Source organism: Neophocaena asiaeorientalis, unplaced genomic scaffold (genome assembly GCF_003031525.2).
Source record: "Neophocaena asiaeorientalis asiaeorientalis breed wild unplaced genomic scaffold, Neophocaena_asiaeorientalis_V1.1 scaffold144, whole genome shotgun sequence".
In the NCBI taxonomy this organism is placed as follows: domain Eukaryota; kingdom Metazoa; phylum Chordata; class Mammalia; order Artiodactyla; family Phocoenidae; genus Neophocaena; species Neophocaena asiaeorientalis.
Window position 1 is genome coordinate 1,134,345 of NW_020175532.1, and position 23,798 is coordinate 1,158,142.

General features: G+C 31.2%; 1 protein-coding gene across 2 annotated transcripts in view; it reads left to right on the forward strand.

Annotated features, from left to right (window-relative positions):
- NOVA1 (NOVA alternative splicing regulator 1) overlaps positions 1–23,798 on the forward strand; it is a 136,241-nt gene that overhangs the window by 95,998 nt on the left and 16,445 nt on the right. For both annotated transcript variants that reach the window (XM_024769195.1, XM_024769194.1), the window contains 2 exons: positions 8,709–8,875; positions 19,018–19,089. In XM_024769195.1, the coding sequence (XP_024624963.1) occupies positions 8,795–8,875; positions 19,018–19,089 (153 nt within the window). In that variant the 5' untranslated portion in view covers positions 8,709–8,794. The remainder of the gene's footprint in view (positions 1–8,708; positions 8,876–19,017; positions 19,090–23,798) is intronic.

The following is a 23,798-nucleotide window of genomic DNA, read 5'->3' on the forward strand; positions in this document are numbered from 1 at the left end:
TATGGAGCTCCTGCACTCAAGCCCCGCTCGTCTTTAAAGCCAAATGCTCTGGGGACTTCTCCTGATGCCAGACCCCCAGGCTCGGGAGCCTGACATGGGGCTCAGAACTCTCGCTTATGTGGGAGAACTTCTGCGATATAATTGGTCTCCAGTTTGTGGGTTGCCCACCCAGGGGGGTATTGGATTTAATTATATCATGAGTGCACCCCTCCTACCATCTTGTTGGGTTTCTTCTTATGTCTTTGGATGTAGAATATCTTTTTTAGTAGGTTCCAATCTTTTTTGTCAATGGTTGTTCAGCAGTTAGTTGTGATTTTGGTGTGCTTGTGAGAGGAGGTGAGCTCAAGGTCCTTCTACTCTGCCATCTTGTCCTCCATCCCAGGATTACTATAATTCTGAACGTAGCATAAACCTGTGCTAAAGATGAATGAACAACTAGTCATCATCATAACTATTAGTAGGATCTTTTGCATGACCTCAGAAGTTGACTGGAAATGAATTACAATTATTTAGAATTTTCAGATATGTCTGCTTTCAAACCTCACAGTTCTTGAGAACTTCGAGTCTCCTAAACTCCTGATGTTACTTTGTGGGAATTGCTACTTAAAAGTAAATGAGTATGCCATTTGCATGCATAGGACAGAGACTGAGTGAGTGAGAAGCTGGACATCTACTCTGTCATTCATTGTTTCATCTTAACTTCTTTGAAGAATATGAGTACTTTTAGAGTTTTCTGAAAAGTATACTTTCATCCTTTGGCTTAATTGAGTCTATTTTAATGTTAAAGCATGTTCTATAAACAGATACTCAAGCTTCACTCTATTGATTTGGGACTAAAACATGTTATGATGGCCCCCTACAGATTTTTACAGTTTAGAAGTAGAGACATGATTGTGTAGAGAGTTAATCACCAGAAGAAGAAAAGCAATTATTAGTTTGTATTATGAGATGTCAATTCCTGTGATTTCCTTTTCTAAAAAACCCTCTCCTTGAAATAGTATATTTTTCCCTTAGTAATTGTAGAGTAGGGGGAAGCTTTATCAAACGTGCAAAACTGTACAATGTTATAAAAGCTGCAATTACAAATTCAACTTACTTTTTACGGCAGTTTTTCTAAGTGCTTTTGTTGATCTGAAAATTTGTTCTAAAAACTTTGCTAATAGCCCACACAATTATTAACCACCTCCTATGGTGGTCTCTTCTCTGTAAGAAGGGTCAGTCTTTTCTTTCATTTTATGCCAGATTTGAAATAAATCTGTGAAGTGATATTAATAGTATGACTCAATGCATTTAAAAAAATTATCAAGCTTGGGTGAAAATTATTTTTCCATCATCAGGCTGAAACATATGTGACTTTCTTAAAAGGATGTAATTTGGTAGCTGGCCTAACATTACATTTTCAGAAGGTATATGTTGTAATGGAAAAAATACGGTATTTGACAAAATCTTCTCTCTGCATTTGTTAGTTACATTTCCTTGGCTCAGCTGCTTTCTCTTCTTTACCTGTAAGTTGAAGAAAATATTATCTGCCTTGGTAATTGTGAACATTAAATGTGAGATACCATATAATACATTGTATAATACATAATTAATGAAATATATATATTATAAATTATATTATATATATACTTTTGTTCTGTTTTTAAATAATTTACATTTTGTTCTAACCTGAAATTTGTAATAAATATTGTTACTAATGATTGATACTCTATACTTTACTCTTAATAGTTAAACTAAAGGACAGTTAATGAGCTAATGTTTTTGCTTTATTTAAACCACAAAGACATTCACATAATTAGATTACCATGATTATAGATTGAGAATAAAGAATTACTGTAAATCGCTTTATTCATTAAAAAATTATACTCTTTATTTTAGTTTTAAAAATAAAACCTACATGCACTTTTAAACCTTAAGAAGGCATTAAAGGAACATTTTGCCTATTGATACTGGCCTCAGATTCAGAAATAAAGGGGAAAAAAGCCAGAATAGATTTCACAGAGATCAACCATCCCCTATGGTTGTCACCAAGAATCTGTCTATTGCTAGTTTATATAGTTTCAACAACCTTGCTTAGCTGGTTATCCAGCCATTGAGGACTAGAAGCAGCAAAGTAGACGTAAAGAGAGGAGCCTGCTGGAATCAGATGTACCAACAAACAGCAGGGTTAAGTGGCAGTAAGGAAAAGAATATGAAAACTAAAAGAACAAATACCAATCACAGAGCACCATAGCTATAAGGAAAAATAGACATACATAGCCAAAGAAATCTTGAGTTTGCCACTTTATTACTGTCCGGAACTGTATAGCTTTTCCCAAGTATTATGGAAATGTTAAATATATTTGAAAATATGTAGCAAATTGGGAGATATTTCTTAAAAATGGTAGAAGCTAAATGTTATGTTGAAAAAAATAAACCCTATCAATTCAGAATGTTAGCTATCCAGATCTAGTAATTTCTCAGTGCTATAAGTAGCTGCTTTCTTACTCTAAAAATTATATGTCATGTTTTGTTTTAAACTTCAGTTTTTGCCTGTTGCAGAGTTAATTGGCATTTCCATTTTCTTAGTTCTTTTTGAGGCCAACAACATTGCCTATAGGTTGTCATAGAATTATTAATATTCGGCTAGATTTTTGGTATTTTTCATTTTCAATGTTTCACTGATATTCATTCAACCAAATTTCTTACTCTAGACTTGACACTAATATTTCCTAAAGAAATATCTTATCATAAGATACTGAGTTATATTCTCAGTAGGAGTATAAACTGATGCATTTTCTTACATCCAAACAAAATGTTTGCTAATTTTCATTATAGTTGACCATTGGAAATAAGTGGATCAGATTGTTAGTATATACCCATTATTCTAAACCAGACTCATTCTGGTTGAAATAGGTCTCAGGTATCTAAAAAGTTTTAGACTGTATTTTTTTTTTTTTTTTTTTTTTTTTTTTTTGCGGTACGCGGGCCTCTCACTGTTGTGGCCTCTCCTGTTGCGGAGCACAGGCTCAGGACGTGCAGCCTCAGCGGCCATGGCTCACTGGCCCAGCCGCTCCGCAGCATGTGGAATCTTCCCGGACCGGGGCACGAACCCGTGTCCCCTGCGTCGGCAGGCGGACTCTCAACCACTGCGCCACCAGAGAAGCCCTAGACTGTATTTTATACAGCAAAAAGCATTCCTTTTTTTTCCCTTAATTTTATTCTTTTAGGTTGATCACATTTTTAGAGTTTACTTTTCTATTCTAGGAAGAAAAAAACTACTGAGCTATTCATTATTTTTCCTATTACCTTTCTCAAATCTTTTTTAAAATCAAGTATCCTTTTTATTGACATTATAATTTATAACTTATTATAGTTTTTTAAATCGTTTCCCAAAATATATCTCATTTGTACATACATTGACTCATCTTGTAAACCCAAAGAGGCTTACTTGTTTTATAGACATTTTATAGGTAAAAAGGTCTTAAAGTCAATCATATGTTTTCAATTCACAGGTAAGAAAATTAGACTCAGGGAGTTATGCATTATTCAAAGAATACTTCTTGAGTGTATACAGTGTGCCAGGCACTATTCCAGACACTGAGAATACAGTAGTGAACATGACAGACAAGGTCTCTTTTATACTTTATTTTTGTCTTTCCTTATCCTGGTATTGTCCTCAAACTTTTTCTGTAGTACTAATTTCATTTCATACTCTCTCTATATATTTTTCATTTGTTTTATGTATAGTATCTGTCTGCATGAACTAGAGTAAGAACTCCATGAAAGCAGGTTTGTCTGTTTGGTCATTGCTGTATCTAGTACAATACTTAACATTTAGTGGGGAATCAATAGATTTTTTTTGTCAAATGAATGAATGAATTGAATTAAATGAGGGCCATATGGTATCCTGAAATCCAAATGAAGTATTTTTAGAACAGACTGGTCAGCTATGTCAAATGCTGCTGATGGGTCAGACAATGTAAAGACATGAAGATTGGATTTACCAAGGTATAGATGGCTGTGATAAGTGGTTTTAGTTGAGTGGTGGCACAAAAGCCATATTGGAGTAGAGTCAAGAAAAAAAGGAATGGGTAGTGAAGAAGTAGAAAGAAGAGATATATCTATATAAATTGTTCACGGAATTTTGAGGGATAAGGAAATTGAGCTGTAACCAGAAGACGGGTATGAGGTCAGGGAGGGCTTTAAAGTGTTTTTCTTTTATTATAAAAATTTCAAACATACATAGAAGAAAGAACCTCTTTCATGTTTGTTAGCAATATCAAGATTTTGGCATATGTATTTCATTTACTCATTTTTGTTGTTGCAAAAATATTTTGAAGCAAATCCCAGCCATTTTAGCTGTATATACTTCAATATGCATCTAAAAAAGAGAGAAAAGGCACTTTCTTACACAACCTGATGCCATAATCACACCTATTAAAATTAACAGTAATTCTTTGATACTATTTAACACCCAGTGTTTATGAGATTGCCACAATTATGTTTAAAATAGAAGTTGTTTGAATTTAGATCCAAATTCTGATTCACATTTGATCGTTGTATCTTTTAAGACTCTTTAAGTCTAGAGAACAGTCTTTCCTATATTGATGAAACTAGATTAATTGTCCTGTAGCCTATCTTACATTCTTGATTTGTATCTTTTCTTCTTCATGGGTCATCTAATTTATTTCTCCATTTTCAATATTATTTGTAAGCTGTTACATAGTGCTAAATGTTTGATTAGATTTAGGTTCAGCTATTTTGGGATACATACTTTATAGTTGGTGGCCTCTGCTTCATATTGCATCACGACAAGAGGCGTATGTTTGATTTTCACACTCTTAGTTATGCTAATGTTGATCAGTGAAGTCAGTTGGTGACTGCCAGATGTTTCCACTGAAATTTGCCCATTAACCTTTCATCTTACGATTTTATGACCTTTGCCTAAATCAGTTATTTCATTTGCTTTACCCAAAGATAATTTTCTATTTCTGTCATAAAGGAGGGATCTTTAAAAATTGAAGAAATTATAACATGTTTTTCTGCTGATGGGCATGATCTAATAGAAAAGGAAAAATTATGATACCTGGAGAAACACTGGACTTGGTAGTTAAGAGGGGATGGGGTCCACTGCACAGGTGATAGAATGCCTTAGGTAGGAGGAGGAACAGTTTAAGCGACTTGTCCAAGGTTATAGTAGCACAGAGTGGATTTATTTTATTAAATGTATATCAGAATTTTACTTTGGAATCTTATAATTGTACCTAATTTTAGAAACATGCATATTCAGTTGATGATATTGCATGTGAAGTAGGAACTTAAAGCTATTTTGAATTTCACTGCCTATATTTGACCCTACTTGTTAGGGATTTTTAAATTTTTTCTAATTTCTCCCTTAAAATTAATGGTGTCTTATACACCTGTATCTTTACATTATAAAAAATATAAGCGTATACTTTTATGTAATTTTTCAGCTTTTGGTGCTAGTCTGTTGGAAAGAGAAGTAAATGCTGCTGTTAAACAAAATGATAAATAGCTCGCAGTTCAGTTTAGACACTAATGGGCCCTAAAAGCCTGTAAAATGACAAAAAACAGCAACTTTTATTATTTATAGTCTAATTTTTGTTACACAGTTTGGTCATATACCTGACAGTCTTCCCTCTTTGTGACTTTCTCCTAAAAATTATAGTTTTGTGTTACCTAAGTGAAAAGTCCTTTAGAGGTCAGTAGAAGAATATGACAGCCTCTCTTCTGAGGATTGCAGCAGTTCCCATTGGTGGAATTACAATTTCCTTTTTTTTTTTTTTTTGTAGTAGTAGTTCTAATGGTAGTGGTATAATTTAATCTTGAAAGAATATTTATTGCAACTTTGGACCTGTAAACTATCTCCAGATTGTCTCATACATGCTATGTGAAATTTAGTTTTAGACAGTCATATTTCTTTATGGCTCAGTGATTTCCATTTACTACTTGTTAGTCATACAGTCTGAAGAGTATTGGGGTTATTGTGTTGTCTGACACAGTATGTATTCTGTTAAATTTGAATTTTAAAAGCAATATGGATTATATAGTCCCTTTAGTTACTTAGTACCATGTTTTCTTTTTTACAAATCTCTGTTGAGGTTTGACTGATTTCCTTTTCTGTCTTGGCGTCCCCAAAAGAGCACTCCGTAGTTGCCTCCAAAAGCAGGAATGTAATCTGATCTGTGTTTTGTATTGTCTGCTGACTTCCATGAGAACACTTTGCATGAGCTACATTGATCAGTTCTCATCCTTTCTAGTCAGTTATTGAACAATTAATACAACCTTGTAAAGACTCCCTAGAGTATCCCTAATAAACTAGATCGTTTTACCCAGGAATAGATACATAAAGATATTCAAGGATGAGAAAAGCTGATTAGGAGAAACAGGAAATATTAAGCTTTCACACTCACGGTATGTTTTTCAGATTGTCTCCATCCTTACAATTGAAAGATATTGCTTTCTATTGAAATATTTTGTACAAATTAGGAAATGGTAGCTTTTCATAAATTTGCATCTTCATTGTTTAAAACAGGAAAGTTTAATTTAGGTGGATTCATATAATATTATTCATATAATATTATTTTATTTTTGCTCCTAATTCTTGTGATCTAATTTTCTAAAGGTAAGAGTGATAATCTTTCACTATTCTTTTAAACATTTAAAACTGCTAGGAAAACGGTTTATGTGGCAGTTAATCCTTAAAGCAGTGTTAACTCCATGCAGTTTTTTTAATGTGTAGATTCACACTTTTGTCCTTCAAAATGTACTTTAAAAATATTTTATAGAGTGGCTTAGAATTTTGAAACTGTGGTATGAAGAGGATACATGCTAAGTACTTGGAAGTTTTCATATTAGTTCAAAAACAGATATTTTATAAATTTTAAAATACCATTCTTTTGACTTTTTGATAACTGTTTAGTAAAAGAATAGTTACGTCTGAGAAGTTTATATGCTTGTTGTGTTGGGCTGCTCAGCAGAAGATCACAGTTTAATATCAGGATGCTGCAGGGAGGCTCAAAATAGTCTGAAAAACTAATCGTTTGTTTTTATTGCCTTCAGGTATATCTGTAAAGTATGAAATGGGTTAAAGGACCTGTGTGTCAGACGCAACCAATTTCATTTTAGTCTTGTCTCACATCATGTGTCTACATTTTATTCACCAGATATGAAGCAAATAATATTAGTAGTATCTTTATCAATTATTCATCAATTTCAAATTAAAAATAGTTTAAAATGTTTTTAATTATGATATTATATCTTTTTAAAATTACATAATCAGTAAAAGCAGGGTTGATTCATTTTCCAATAAATATTTGTCATGGACCTGTCATGTGCCAGGGACTGCTCTAGGCTTTGGGGAGACTATAGCACAAAACAAAACAGACTAATTAACTGTTCTCCTAGAGCTTGCATTCTAGTAGAAAAGTAAAAAAATAAACAAATACAAAATGTCAGATAGCATTGTTGCTGTGATTAAAAGAAGAACAGGGTAAGTGAATAAAGGGTGGTAAAAATTCAGAAATTCACCTACTATGTAAACTTTCCAAGACTCCTTCTCCCCACTGATTTAAATGATGTTTTTACTGTAGACCAACCGTATGTGCTGCCCATGTAGACACCTCCATTATTTTTCATATCATAGTATCTCGTAATTCTCTGGCTTGATGTCTGTTTTTTGCCCGTAAGAGTATGTGCTTTGAAAGTTGGGTGCATAGATCTTCACATCTGTGTTACCAGTTTCTAACCCAAAGTTCTTTTATACGTGCTCAGTAAGTATTGGTTATATCAGTGAATGAATGATATACTCAGAACTTCTCAGGATTTCTGGCTCTGCTGACCCTTTTGGGGATTTAGAGTTCTACATTTTACATTATTTTATTGGCATTAGTATATCATCCTTTTTTTTTTTAATTAGGTGCACATCTTTATTGGAGTATACTTGCTTCACAGTGCTGTGTTAGTTGCTGTTGTACAGAACAGAATCAGCCATTCACAAAGTGAATCAGCCATATACATACATATATCCCCTCCCTCTTAAGCCTCCCTCCCACCCTCCCTATCCCACCCAACTAGGTCTTCGCAAGCGCCGAGCTGATCTCTCTATGCTATGCAGCTGCTTCCCACTAGCTATCTGTTTTGCATTTGGTAGTGTATATATGTCCATGCCACTCTCTCACTTTGTCCCAGCTTCCCCTTCCCCCACCACTTGTGTCCTCAAGTCCATTCTCTATGTCTCCGTCTTTAGTCCTGCCCTGCCATTAGGTTAATCAGTACCAGTTTTTTAGATTCCATATATATGCGTTAGCATACGGTATTTGTTTTCCTCTTTCAGACTTACTTCACTCTGTATGACAGACTCTAGGTCCATCCACCTCACTACAGATAACTCAATTTTGTTCCTTTTAATGGCTGAGTAATATTCCATTGTGTATATATATGCCACATCTTCTTTATCCATTCATCTGTTGATGGACGTTTAGGTTGTCTCCATGTCCTGGCTATTGTAAATAGTGCCGCACCGAACATTTTGGTACATGACTTTTTTTGAATTATGGTTTTCTCAGGGTATATGCACAGTAATGGGGTTGCTGGGTCATATGGTAGTTCTATTTGTAGTTTTTTAAGGAACCTCCGTACAGCATTTTTGAAGAACATACAAAGTAAGAAGGGAAGTTTTCTGAAAATTAATCTTTTATCCGCAGGTACTACTGAACGAGTGTGCTTGATCCAGGGAACAGTTGAAGCACTGAATGCAGTTCATGGATTCATTGCAGAAAAAATTCGAGAAATGCCCCAAAATGTGGCCAAGACAGAACCAGTCAGCATTCTACAACCCCAGACCACCGTTAACCCAGATCGCATCAAACAAGTGAGTGTTTAGTTGGGAAATCAAAGACTAACATCCACAGTGTAGTATGAATTCCTTCTGAAAGAAGCCTTAAAGTTTTAGCACATAAAGTTTTTTTCTAAGTAATACTTAAAACATAACAGAGTTGTCTTTTATTTATTTAAAGACTGTCAGAGTCTCTTCTTTAGATTGATCAGATAATTGAATTACTCATTCATTAGTGTTACACTGAGGAGCGATTATGTGACTCATTTCTTTTATGGTGCCCTTTAAAAAATTATAGACACAAATTTGATTAATTTATAGAAATTTAATCTATTTAAAATAATATCAATTTTTAAATAAAGTATAAACATTGAAACTATATTCTCAAAATTCCTAATACCATATTCTTAATAATATTTTTAGCCTTTAGTATAGTTATTATGCATATAAACTCCTATTTTGTCAACTTGTCATGTTCAACATTTTTTATCAACAAATATGTATAAGTAAACTTTTGTACCTAGCAAAGAGTTCTTTGTTACAAATCAGCTATTATGTTCTGTATAACTTGTGTAGTATTTATATATATGTCATAAAGGGCCAATGTTTATTTTTAATGTGTGGGATTTTCTGTAACAAAAATTTTACTTGATAGAAGACAATGTGAGTTCTTAAGATTGAATAATGGCTGACATGATGTAGGAAAAAAATGACATTCTTTAATGTTAAATAAGGTGAATTCTTCCCCTCAACCTCGTTTAAATCCTCAAAATTGTTTGATACTTTATGTTTATAATGTTTCTGCATTTGCCCTTTTATAATTAGCTGCTTAATTTGTGATCATATTGATAGACTTCAAAAGAAATGTATTATTCATTAGTTCACAGAATATTTATGTTCATTGTAATAAATTTGAAATGTAGCTCAAAATCTTATTAATTTCATGTTTCTGAATTGAAAAAAAATATTTTATACTAGGCAGTGTTATGAATCTATTATAATTTTACCAATATATTGATAAATATAAGGCTGTCTAATTAAATACAAACATAGCAATTAATAATTAGGTAATATATTTTCAAATTATGGGCCAAGACTCAATTTTCTTTTAATTACCATTTTAAAAAGTCCTTCCATGTTTAAATCATGAGTGGGTAGTTGTTATTCCATATAAAATCGTTCATTTTATGCTCTTTGTCAGTGTCAAAATAGTTTAATTTGTAACCCTTTATAACTTTTGAAGGAAGTATCTTTTAGTTTATACATGGCAGAATGTAAATATTTTAAACTTCTAAACACAGGTAGATATTTTTATTCTTCACAGCCATTTATAGTTTTGAAATGTTTATTTTATCTGTGCTAGGTGCATACAAAGGATAATTTAAAAACTGATGCCTTGAAAGTGGTACCATGATTTTATCCAAATTCTAAAAGTATGAGTTTAAAGACCTCTAGGTTACAATTTCCTGGGTCTAAGAATTTATAGAATTGGCACTGAAGTGCCATTGAAGGTTTATTGACTTTCTGCTCTAATCCAGCCTATTACTTCTCTGCTTTATTTTGTAATTTCTGTAAGTTCAAACATTTAGGGAAGGCAGTGAATATCTTGATTTTTTTAAAAAAGTAAAACATAAAATATACTTTGAGTACTGTATCACTGGCAATATATTCAGGACAATGATATGAATGAATTTTTATTATTTTTATAATACTAAATAGCTAGTACCATCAAATAATAGTCTATGAGTCATTGTTGAAACTTTAATTTTCTCTATGGCGATATGAGATTTATAGATTATCGTATATCCAGTCTCAGTAAAGATTTATGAAAGCCAGAATTTTAAAATGTTGGGTTCATTTCTATTTTTATTTGCCTTGTTCAGATAATATTATTTAAATTCAAGATAAGTGGTAAAAAATAATGGTGATTGATTTACTTTTGTGTATTTGCATTCATTTGTAAGCTTTGTAGACATTCATGGCATTGAAATTATTATTGATTAATATTTTCATGTAATAAATAATGTGAAATAGAGTATCATTTTAAAAGATTTATTAAGAAGTACACTACATCTAGTAGGGTAATATATTTAATACTTAAACAGTTTCTTATAAATGTAAAATTTGAAAAATTTACTCAAAAAATCTGGAAGAGAGATTTATCATACTGTAGATCAACAGAGTTATTTATACTCTAAATTTCGGATTCTCTAACTTTCTAGGTATCCTGTTTTACAATGTAATACTTTTTGTTGGATCATTGTCTAAATAGTAAGTGAAGTATATAAATTTAAATTACCATGCTTTTATTTCTGAAGAAATTATGCTGGTAATCCAGTATAAAATAATTATTTCTAAAATAAATTATTTTACACTAGAATAGATAAAAACGTATTTCATATAATGTTTATTTTTTTTTATATTTTAGTACATAGAATAATAATAAGATTTCTTTTAAAATGGTAGTCTTTCCCTTAACTAATGGCATAACATTTACATTCCCTTTGGACTTCAATTCTGAAGTTAATTTTTAAAATAACTTCTTTAAAATATTTTTAAACATTTTCTTCTAGTTAAGATTGTGCAAAGAATAAAATTTGAGTTTTAAAAATTTCTGGAACTGGAAAATGTAATTTCTGCATAGAAATGAATTAATGTTGGATCTGAAATTATATTTTCTTAATTTTTGTTACTACGTATCTTGTTTTTTATGGTTGATAATTTAAGATTTTGCTTACTACAAAAAGTATAATTAATATGTAACTTGGACTTAAAATAGGAAGTCAGAGTTAGTTCTAAATGAATAAAACTTGCTTTAAAAGTTAGAATTTTACACCATATATTATTATGACTTTTATAAAATATTCTTTTCTGAATTATGTGATCTAGATACAGTTGGTTTCTGAATAAATTACATGAACCAGAATATTCTCCCCAAATGAAGCCTTATTGACTTAATGAAATCTCAACCAAATATAAGTTCTTAGGAAAGCAGTACATACTGGTCTCACAAGTCTTTCATATGGAAGCATGATGATATCTAGCATGACAGCCTTACATCCAATTTAGATATTAGATGTGAACTATTCACTTCTTTATTCTCAAATGTGTTTTTTTGTTTGTTTGTTTTATTTAAATCAAATATATATTTGCTAATAGAGAGGGACTCCAATATTTTATATATTCAAAATGACAATAATAATAATATTTATTGAATAATCAAAGTATGTAGCCTCTGTTCTATAGCCTTAATATCAGAAGATTATAACGTACATAACACCATTGTGCTCATTTCACAAGGCAGTATACTAAGAAACAGATATGCAGCAAGAGCCAGTAAGCCAAAATTAAACATATAATTGCAACATAGAACATTATATTTCTTATTTTCAGGAAATGAAAATAGCAGAGACCTTCAGTGATCTTCAAATAATTTAGACTTTGTTTACCTAGAAGCTCTGAACTCATTCCTGGGGCACGTCTTAGCCCAGATTTTTTGGTGTACATATTTTCATTTCCACCTTTTATGTTTTGAATTTTGTACTTTTTACTTTTTTTTCTTCACGGGATTATTGAAACATTTCCTGTTGCTGTAAGTCCCTCAAATCCCGCTCTAAGTATGGTTGTTTATACCTAATGAGTCAATAAATGAACCCCAAAACATGGTAGAAACAACAAATCAGTAAGATAGTTGGCATTTGTTAACTTCCTTTGTCTATTACAGTTTTTCAGCATTTTTTTCTCTTTGGCTCAAATGCATTTTTAAGAAAATCTACATTAAAAAGAAGTGGTTATAGGCATTTAAATAATTATTTTGTATGTAAAAATTAAATTAAGATACCAAAAATCTCACTTAGCTCAAAGAATTCTACTTTCATCATGAAAAATTGGCAAAATTAGCACATAATTTGTTCATTATTCATTCAATCATAAGTTTATTAAATGCCTTCTTAGTGAATTGTAAAATATATTAAAATGTAGCCCTTGCTCTGTCAAGCTAGTTTATGAGAGATCCTAAATACTTTCAATAACTAATAAAAATATAAAACTGTATTTATATACCAAAACTACAATATAAACAATGTAGTATAAAAGTTTGGAGGAGTGTGAAAGAAATGTAGGCTAGAGTGACATTTGGTCTTGTAAAATAGGTGAAGACTTGAACTGGACCTTGAAGATTGTACAGGAATTGCCTGATTAGAGGAGAAAAAAGAGAAAAGCTTATTTTAGGCAGATGAAGCAATATGCATTTGAGGAGAAAGACATCATAATTGTTAAATAGTAAAGAGATTATCTTGACAGAAGTGGAATATCTGTGTTGTAGTTTAGAGGAAATTAATGTTAGATAAGCCATGTGGGACCAGATAATGGAGAGTCTTGGATGTCTGGCCAAAGGGTATCCTGTAGACTACTGATTCTTCCTAATATTTTCCAAAAGAGCCCTTTTAATTTCTCTGGAAGGTTATGGAAAAAAAAAAAGAGGCACCTCTACCCTTTGTTCTCTTCTGTGCTAAAACTCCACACAGATTCTTAGAGTGCTTGTAGGAACACCTATTGTTAGGAGAGGAAGAGAATTATGACACTTGCTGAGTAATCTACTATGCAGATCTTTAGATTTGAAGGTTTATAAAATAATATTTTTTAAAACTTCTTTTATGTAATACCTGCAAATCCAGGGGATGTTAATCTTTGCCAGGAAAAGCACTTTTATGGTCAAGAATGAAGGATCAGTAATACTGGTAACAGTGATGTATATGGTGCTTATTCTGTTTCTGTGCTAGCCGTTGTACTATGCACTTTACATTTATTATCACCTTTCATTCATCCTTCCAAAATTCTTCTGAGGCAGGTAAAGAGTCCATGTTATACAAATAGAAACTGATGCTTAAAGGAATTTGAGTAACTTACCCAAGTAAATGTAACTGGTAATTGATCTTAACACTGAGCTGTATGGCTTCTAAGTTTGAGTAATGCTGATTAAACAAAATCCAATAGATTTCTCTCTTCTGGAATTTCTCAGAGTCTTGAATAAGCATCTGCAAGAGGAGGACCTCAGTTGTAATAGAAAGTCTTGTATCAGGGTGAAGTTAGGAGACCAGGGAATATTTTAAGAATAAGATGATGAACACAATCTCCTCTGGTGGTGAAAGTTGAGACAAAGCTTGAAGTTAAAAGATATTTCAAAGTGAAATCTGTGAGGCTTTGAGACTGGTTTGAATCCAGTTCTAAAATAATAAGGAAAATTTTTAAATGACTATATGTGGTTTTGAGCCTAGCAAAATGTTGAATTCTAGGAAGCAACTAGTGAATTTTAGTCAGGCATCTATGTGAGATAATACTTTTGTATGTTTGTTTCAGGCAAGTTGAATAAGTTGTACATAGTATGTTTTTTCCTTGAAGTAGTCTTTGATAGAAGCATAGGTGACAGTTTAAAACTGAAAATATAGATCCTTAATTGCAGTATAGGTGATAATTTCACTTACACCTTCATTGTAGGAGAGAAAAAAAGAGATAAAGAAGCAGTTACTTTTTTTTAAACAAAGTCAGAAGCATTATAGTATAGCGGTTAGGTATAGGATCTGAAATAGGATTGCCAGGTTTCAAATCCTGCGTCTTTAATTTACCAGTTGTGTACATTTGGACAAGCTGTTTTACTTCTGTATACCTCAACTTCTTTACCTATAACATGGGAAAAGTAATAGTAATCTGTTCTGTAAGGATATTGTGAGTATTAACTGAGTGGATCTATACCTGGTTCGTAGTAAGTGCTCCTTATTAACCTTAAAGATAAAAGGAAGAAAATGAGGAAAGTACAATATAAGGAAAGATGCTAAAAAGGATCAAATACCCAAAGAAAAATTAGAGAATAACTATTATTTTAATAGGAAATCATTGGAGATTCTAAAAGTTAGTTTCAAGTCTATGTTGAGAGAAAAGTTGTTATTTGTTAATAATATTTCCTAAAGGTAAAGAGGCTGGTTAGGTAAAAAAAAAAAAAAAAAAAAAAATGTGAAGTGTGGGAACTGCTGACTTGAAATTGTGGATATAAAAGGAGTAAAATACAAGTTAGAGAGACTCACATAACCCCTGCTACTAAAGAGCGAATGGCTAATGTTAAAGAATAAAAAGGAGCTTGAAAAGGTAGAGAAATTGGAGATGCCAAATAAAGATGAGATCATTAAGGGAACAAAATGACTCAGGAGTGGTGGAAAGATAATAGTTTAGGGTGTTAAGGTCCTAGCCCCTGAAGAGTAGGAAGTTTGAATGGGAGATCACAATTTTGTCTACATTGAAAAGAATGAGAAGATAGGGAAAAAAGTGGTTTGGAAAACTGAACAGGTTGAAATGAGGCCAATTGTAGTAGATAAGGAAGCTCATTCTGGAAAATCATGATTTCTTTCAAGTAATAAAAACTATCAATTGAAAGGAAGAGAAAATACATGGGATTGAATGGTTGAAGAGAAGGATAAAGGTGTAGAATAGTAATTAGGAGGAATATAAGCTATGGAATAGGAATCAATTGTAAAAGACCTTTGAAATTAGACAACATGAGTTTATATTAGGGCTAAGTGGTTCCAGATAGTTCAGACATTGGGAGAATGCTGGATACTTGTCAGGATGAAAAACCACAGATAACAATTACATATTTAAATAGCTGATCTATTATTTTTTATACAGTAGTATGCAGATTTATTTAACAGAACTGAAAACAAAGGATTGAGAAGGCGATTACTCAAGTAATGTTACTCAGTTAGCTAGTAGTACCTTCCAAATTAAAATTGAAGTTTGCTGTTTGTTGCTGTTTTCACTATACATATAATAGACCTTGACAGTCTATTATTGTAGATTTGCTTGAGGTAAGCTTATTTATTATGGAGTTTATTTATAGTAATATTCTCTGGTCCAGTAAAACTGTCACTTGTTAACAAGAATGCACTTCATAATTTGTAATCACTTTTTAGTTCTTATTCCCAAGAGCCTAGTGAAATCTACATTTAATTAAATGACTATTATTAAATCTTGAATTTTAAAAAACTGTTTTATATTCCAAAGGATCCACTATTTTAAAATTATAAACCACTTCAAATTTTTCTGCAATAAGTAATTCAGCCTTCAACGTTTAGAGCAGAATTCTTAAATAGACATTTGTGTCATATAAATAAAAATATCATACTTTTCCATTTGAAAGATAAAATTGTGCTAAAAAATGCCTGTGCCCTTCATAATCACTAATAGATAAATATAAAAAAAGTTTTTCGCAGTATATATCCTTTATAAATGTTATTTATAACATATTTTAATATATTGTTGCTATATGGATATTCAGTTAGTTATATCTTCCAGATATATATCAGAAGTTTTACTAAATGATTTTTTTAAACTTGAAACCACTTTAACTTTTAGTCTGCATAGTAAATAGGAATAAAAATGTTTATAAAATATTAGGGAAACAAACATATTGTACATTGAAGTATTTCTTACTAATTTTTCTGTTCTATTTGTGTGGTTGAGAACAACTATCAAAGCTGTTTTTTAATCTAATTAATAGAACCTTTTAAACTAAAGGCAGTACGTTAATATATTTATTTACACATATCTATTTATGAGAACAATTTTTACCACCAGCATTTAAAAAATCAACTGAAATGCAAACTTGCTGGATTCTCTTTATTGCTATAGGTTAAATTTGTAAAGGAAGGAGACTTTTTCTGTTTAAGGGTATCTATATGACTAATGGATAAATATCAATAGAAAACTCATCACCTGTTTACTTCATTACATGTTTATTATTTTAGGAATATAAACAAGAAAATATATTTAGATGCAATTGACTGTGTCAAAAGACTCTGACAATCTTATCCCTTAAAGCCCAAACTTATTTAATTTTCACGTTTTATTTAAAACCTTAAACTCTTAACTTATCAGAATATGATATTTAATAACCAAACCCTTAATGATTTTTAAACATATTAATATTGTTCCAGAAGTTTAAAATTATTGTTTTTATTTCTGTGAGAAAGAAACAGCATCAGAATTATTAAGGACAATGTTGATGAATATGAATTCTATCGATTATTAATACATGCCCAATACCTCACATATACGCCAAGTAAAAAGAAAAATACTGAATAAATTGACAGAAGATAATATTAATCTTAGTGACCACAAATTCTGAGTCACTTGATATTACTACTTTTTCCACATATTTCTTTGCAATATTTCAAGAGAATTCATATCTAGGGCAAGATAGATGTCATAATGAACACCTGTGATACTTCAAGTTGATTTTATCCTGATGCAAATAGAAGAGCCCAACACACATACCTCATGCTTCTGTAGGTTAATGAACTTGGCTTCTAACCTATATTGGGATAGATGGCCTCTAGATTTATCTCACATCTATTTAGTCAGCAGTCTCATAATCACTCTGAGATTAGTAAAGAACATATTCTTAAATATATGTTAACTACCCCCAGGAAATCTGTACAGTAACAACTGTAGCCAGAGATGGGAAAATAAAACCTTTACTCTTCAGTTCATAGTACAAGAGTAGCCCAAAGTCAATAGTGTATGTCTCTGCATAGTATTGCATGGAAAATAAAATATTAGGGCAATTATTAATGACTGGAAATGAAAGTCTCTCTGGAGAAATGACTTTGTAAAATGAATTTATTACAAATAGCAAAAACAGAAAACAAAGGATTCGAAGGGTTTTTTTCTTTTGTGAGGTTTTACTTCTGAATGTAGCTCCTCTCCCCTTTTAAAGTATGATTTAACAAAAATCTTGGTATGACTCAACATTAAGTCTGGTTTTCCTCAAAGTATCTTAGGTTTTAACTTAAGAATCAAGAATCCCTAGAGGAGTGGACTGTTTAAAATGTGATCTGATATTAGAATCAGTCTTTGTTACTTGAGAACAGTGAGTTAAGTAGGAGCCTGTGAATTTTTTATCCTTTCTTTTACTCTTAAATGCTTTATTCTATCCTAATTAGGACTTTTGAAATATTAAATGCATAAATATGACTGTATTAAGTAATTTCATCTGCTTTTCCTGACACTGCTGAACCTTTAAAGTTATGCTTTTGCTCATATGTGAGTAATTTTGATGGATATATATTAATATAAAACATAATGTCCATATAGAATTTTGTCTGTCCTATAAAACTACCCCATTTCATGTATTAAGAAATATTATCTATTGAGGGTGCTACTTAAGCCATGCTATTTGCTGAGTGAAAATATACCTTTTTAAAAAGATAACATCTTAACATGTTACACACACATTAAGGTTACTCTATTAGACATGAGAAGTTTTTAAAATATCTTAAGTATATTATGGTCTCATATGGCATATTTTATATATAGTTTGTATATGTGTTTAGAAATGAAATGAACAATAATTTGATTCCTAATATTTTTGTACCTATTTTCAACACAGGCTGATGACGCTATAATATATTATACACCTTATCTATATAAATTTTTAGTGTTTAACACAAATGATAAAAAATATTATGGCAATTTGTTAAAATGCTATTAGTTACTTGTTTATTAATATGAGGTTAATGTTTACATTTTCAGACGGGCTCTAAATTTATTAAAAATTAATGTTTTAGAAGATAATGTGATATTAAGAACTCAGAACAGCAAATTTAATTGCTTTTAAGTATGGAACCCTAAATTCATGTGGAATCAACTTGTTGGTGATGTTCAACATATTAAGTAGGTGGATACTTTTATGCGAAAGTAAACTTCATTTCACCACTTCTTTCAACCCCCGACTGTATTCATTGATAGGAAAATGACTTTCAGTTTTACTCATTAAATTTCTTGAATTTTTGTTTGAGATCCCTTTTCCCCCAAGAAAACAAGAGGGAAAGAAAAGAGACTACTATTCATGAATATGGTCAGGATACCTTTAATACTCATGTGAATTTTTATCGGTCACCATCATGATTTCAAGTCATGAATTTATTTTTACATGCTTATGCATGCATATTTACATGCATTAGTTACTTAATTGATCTTAAATTCCATTAAATTTGAATGAATAGGAGAAAAATTTGTTCATAGGATTTTGTTCTCGTTATATTACATTTTATTTTATTTTGTTTTATTTAAATAATCAGTTTAAGGCTTATAAAGGTTGATTTGCTCCTGAACTGCTTTATTCCCAGACATTGCCATCTTCCCCAACTACCACCAAGTCCTCTCCATCTGATCCCATGACCACCTCCAGAGCTAATCAGGTACAGTATCATCCTGTCATCTACACCATACTTTTCACGGGTGATTGCCTGAACACTGGAGAAAAAGATACTGGTGGGTTAAGGATGTATTCGTTCATTCACATATGTGCACCATGAACAGATTCCAAATAACTTGAGAAAGAAATATCAATTATTCCTGAAAATTTATATGCATTTTTAGCTTTAGATAACAAAAATATATTCAGATGGTAGACTACTAGAATTTTGGATTTTCCCCCTAAAATTATGACTTTATGAGCTTTGAGGGTTATTTATTGAGTTGGTGTTTATAATCTCCCTTATTATTTCTCCCTAGGATTCTTGGTATATAAGTTAAGAATATCATATATGTAAAAACTAAATGTATAAATATGACTTACTGAGCAAAGGTATATCTTTAAATGTGAATGCATTTTTCTTTGTTTTTTATTTCAGATATGCCTTACTGTGTAACAATTTTAAACTTTTGATGAAAAGCATTCCTAGCAATCTAAAAGTAACTGGAAATTGGTATTTGTGATAATTTTAATGCTGTTTAACAACTCAGGAAATGGTACTTTCTTAGAATTTAATAATAGCATTTTCTTTGCTGGAGTGGCAAACTTTGCAATTAGAAATATATCTTAGTTTGACTTGATTGTTTTGGTACTGAACATTTGTAGGACATTCTTCAAAAATGTAGTTATTTTTGGCACGTTTAAGGAAATCACTAAAATATTCTATGTAATTCAGTGCCTTACTGTACTTTAACATGACAAATGTTGAAAAATATATTTATTAAAATGATTAAACACATTTTCATTTTGTCTGAGTTGAGCTTCATTTAGGTGAGAAATGTTATTTTCCTTAATATTTCCACTTTTTTACTAATACAAGGCCTTATGGGATTATTTAAATATTAAACAAGAGCTTATGTTTTTAATATATTTTTCATACAGTTGATTAATAAATTATTAACTTTGAACTATATTTGCTAAATATATTAAATGTGGCTTTTGAATATGATCTAATATAAGGCTATCAGAATTATTTTGCTCATTTATGGATTCTAATACCTTTGCAACCTCAGGAAAAAATTTTAAATAACTGAAAGCAAAACTAACATTTAGAATGTTATTCTATAGTAGGAGCTTGATTTTTATTATATGCAGTAATATTCCCTTCAAAGAAAAATACTTTATAATGTTCACATTTTAGCCCCAATAAATTGGTTAAAAAAGTACACATCTCTAGTGATGAAACCCAGCACTTCTCTTTGAAGGTAATGGTACTACATAAAGTGAGAACCAAGCTTGTATTATTGATGCATAAAGTTGAAAAGTGTATATACATTTTCACTCATACCTTATCTCCTATATGAGCTTTAATTATATGATATAGAAAACTATTGTGAAAACAACTGACTTTATGTTTTTAATGTTTCTTGTACTTCATTCTCTTCCAAATAAAAACAAGACAAATGAGTACAACAGTAATAAAAACAAATGATTTTTCTCAAAGTAAAAAGTAAAAAATTCTGGATCTAGAGAGAAAAACCATCTCAATAATTTTGTCTTTGAAGTTAGATTTGTATTTTCTTTATTTTATGTGAACATGAATTTTTATAAAATGATTTCTTAAAAAGGTTACTTGTTGAAGTTTACTAACAATATAACATTTTTACCCTCTAGATATGTTACTACATCCACCTTTGGATATTTTTCTAATTATATTTTTCTCATTTGAAATAATAAGTCATTTGTGGTTTTATACTCTGTTCACTGTTCTAGCTATGTTTGTTAAATGTGTTTTATTTATACTTTGATTTCTTCTGTTCTTCTACAAAGAAGTATAATATCTCCTGGATAACATGAGGCAAGGTATAAAAGAACAAAACAAAATCCTTAAATTTATTGAAGGAATTGTAGTTATCTTTCATCTTTATGTTATTAGTAGTGTGTAATTATTCATTCCCTATCGGTATTTCCCAATAGATTCTATTAATGTTGTAGGACAGAAGATAATTTGGTTTTTGCTGTTTATTCAGTCTTTAGATAGCTCACAGTTATTTCTTGTGGATAGTCCTAATTAATTCAGCTTCACTAAATTGACTTAGATCTGTAAGAGTAACCAAGATAGAAAAATGGGTTTTAATGTGATCATCTTAAACTCTCCATACTTAAAATAGACTCTCAAACCTATAATAATATAACGTTCATTTCTGGTATAAGTTTACTTTATTCTTACCCAGCAATTTAGCAGATATGTCTCCAGTTTTGTGTTAAAATTATTGTTTATGTGTTATAGCTAATCTGATATCCTATGCTGTTAAAAGTAACTGCAGACTTTTTCCGTGTGAATTTTCATAAACCAATATAAAGCAATCTAGACGACTTCTTGTGTTATTTCATCTATAATAGCTAAATGAGTTATGATTGAGTTTTCTTTAGAATAAATAGTTTGTGTTACAAACTAATGTAATAAAAGGAACTAAGGGACTATTAACATTTAGAAAACCCAACAATAAAAAGCACAGAAAATACATTAAAGAGTAAGTTTTATCTGCAGTTTCAACGTTTAAAAATCTTTTCTGTTCTTTTTAAAAATGACTATGATGTTTCAGTACATACTGGATTTTACTTTCCTACCCTCATGTTTCCACAGGTCAGACTGTTTTCACTGATCAGACTGACAGACTGTAACTACAGTGTTATGGGTCTATAATAATTTCCCCTGGAAAACTGAAGGACTGTCATATGAGAAGCTTTATAGAATGGTGGTTAAAAGTCAAGACTGGAGCCTAATTTCCTATAATCAAATCCTTGTTCTGCCACTTGCTGAGTAAATTGGGCCTCAGTTTCCCCTTCTGTGAAATTCAGATAATAAATTCATTAACTATTCTTAGAACAGTGCTATTCTAGAGTGTACTACTCACCGTATAAATGTTAGGTTATGTTTATTTAATATTTTCTGAAATTTCTTTCAAGTGATAATGAAAAAGAAAGATTATTCTTTAAGATGGTAAATAATATAGCATAAAACAGCTTAAACTGTTTGAGTTTTATTTTTAAAAAAAGATTCTGTGATACTAATATTGCTGCTTTTTCAACTCTAAAATATTTCTATACAAAGTTTCTGTATGCTTTTTAGGATAGCCTAAGATGCTCTATAGTTATTTTCTTCCCTAGTGAGAGTACTGAGCTACTTGTTGTCTAACTTATAAATCAAATTGCTATTATTTTCCTATTAAGAAAGAAAAGTTAGGGCTAATACTTTTACAACTTACACTTTTTTTTTTGCATGCATTGCATATTGCAAAGTGCAGGTTTGATACTTTTTACATGTGGAACTTTAAGAAGCAAATATAAAGATACAAATAGAATTAGAGTCTTAATCAATGTGTTTATAAACTTAAGATAAAAAACAGAACCAGTTGTATTTGATCAGTTCTAAGTTATTGATGCTACATTTTTCAATCACTTCAAGATTCAACAAAATGGTTTTGTTAATCAGTCAATGGTGCCAATAATTAAATTCTTAATTTTAGATTCCTGATTGTTAGCTCTCCTGGGATTCTTCTCAAATTTCAGGAAAAGTAAAAAGAATAAAAAGAGTTTCAGAAATATGTGCTTTATAGATATTTATTTATGTACTAATTTGAAATTATATATCAAAATATACAAAACAAATGAAAATAGATAACTCATACTCATATATAGCACTTTTGGTATAGTTACAGAAAAACACAAATAGAACTCACTGGTCCCACTTTGATTTCATGAACACAGATCTCAAATGGACCCTTAATTCTGTCAGGTAATCATAAGCCCAGTTACTTTTTTACTCTTTAGAGGACTGTTTCATAAATTCTTGTCTCCTTTCTCCTTTCCTTTAATTAGTTTTCTGTTGCTGTATAAAAGATTACCACAAACTTATGGGCTTAAACAGCACACCTTTATTATCTCATAGTTTCTTTGAGTCAAGAGTCAAAGACTGTTAGCTGAGTCCTCGGCTCAGAGTTAAAAGTCAGCAATCAAAGTACTGGCTGGGGTGTATTCTCATCTAGAGGCTTCACTGGAGTCTAATCCGATTTTAAGTTCATGTAGGTTGATGGCAGCATCCAGTTTTTTGCAGCTGTATGACTGAGGACCCCAACTTCTCATTGGCTGTTGGCAAGAGGAAGCTCTCAGAATATAGAGGCTGCCCAAGTTCCCTGCTGTGTGACCCTCTCTACAGGCATTTCACAGTTTGGCTCTTTGCGTCTTGCAAAGCCAACAGGAAAATCTCTCTCTCTCCGTTGTGTGTTAGCAAGATGAAGTCTTATTGAACTTAAACACAGGAGTGACTTCTCACATCCTTTGCCGTACAGTGTAACTTAATCAAGAGTAGTGACATTCCATCCCTTTGCCATATTCTGTTGATTAGAAATCAGGTTACAATTTCTACTCACAGTTAAATGGAGGAAACTATACGAGGCATAACACCAAGGGAGCAGAGATCATGGGGCCATCTAAGGATTGTCCCTGAGCACCCCAATATCTCTTGCTCCATCCTCACTCCCGGCTGATGATCTTACTTCCTACTTCACTGAGAAAAATGGAAGCAATAAAAAGAAAAATTGTACAAAATCACAACTTCATTTATACCCACATATTCTACCTCTCATCTATTACCATAAACTTTCCCTGCTCCTGTCTAAAACCAGTAATTTCATTTGCACATTAAACCTT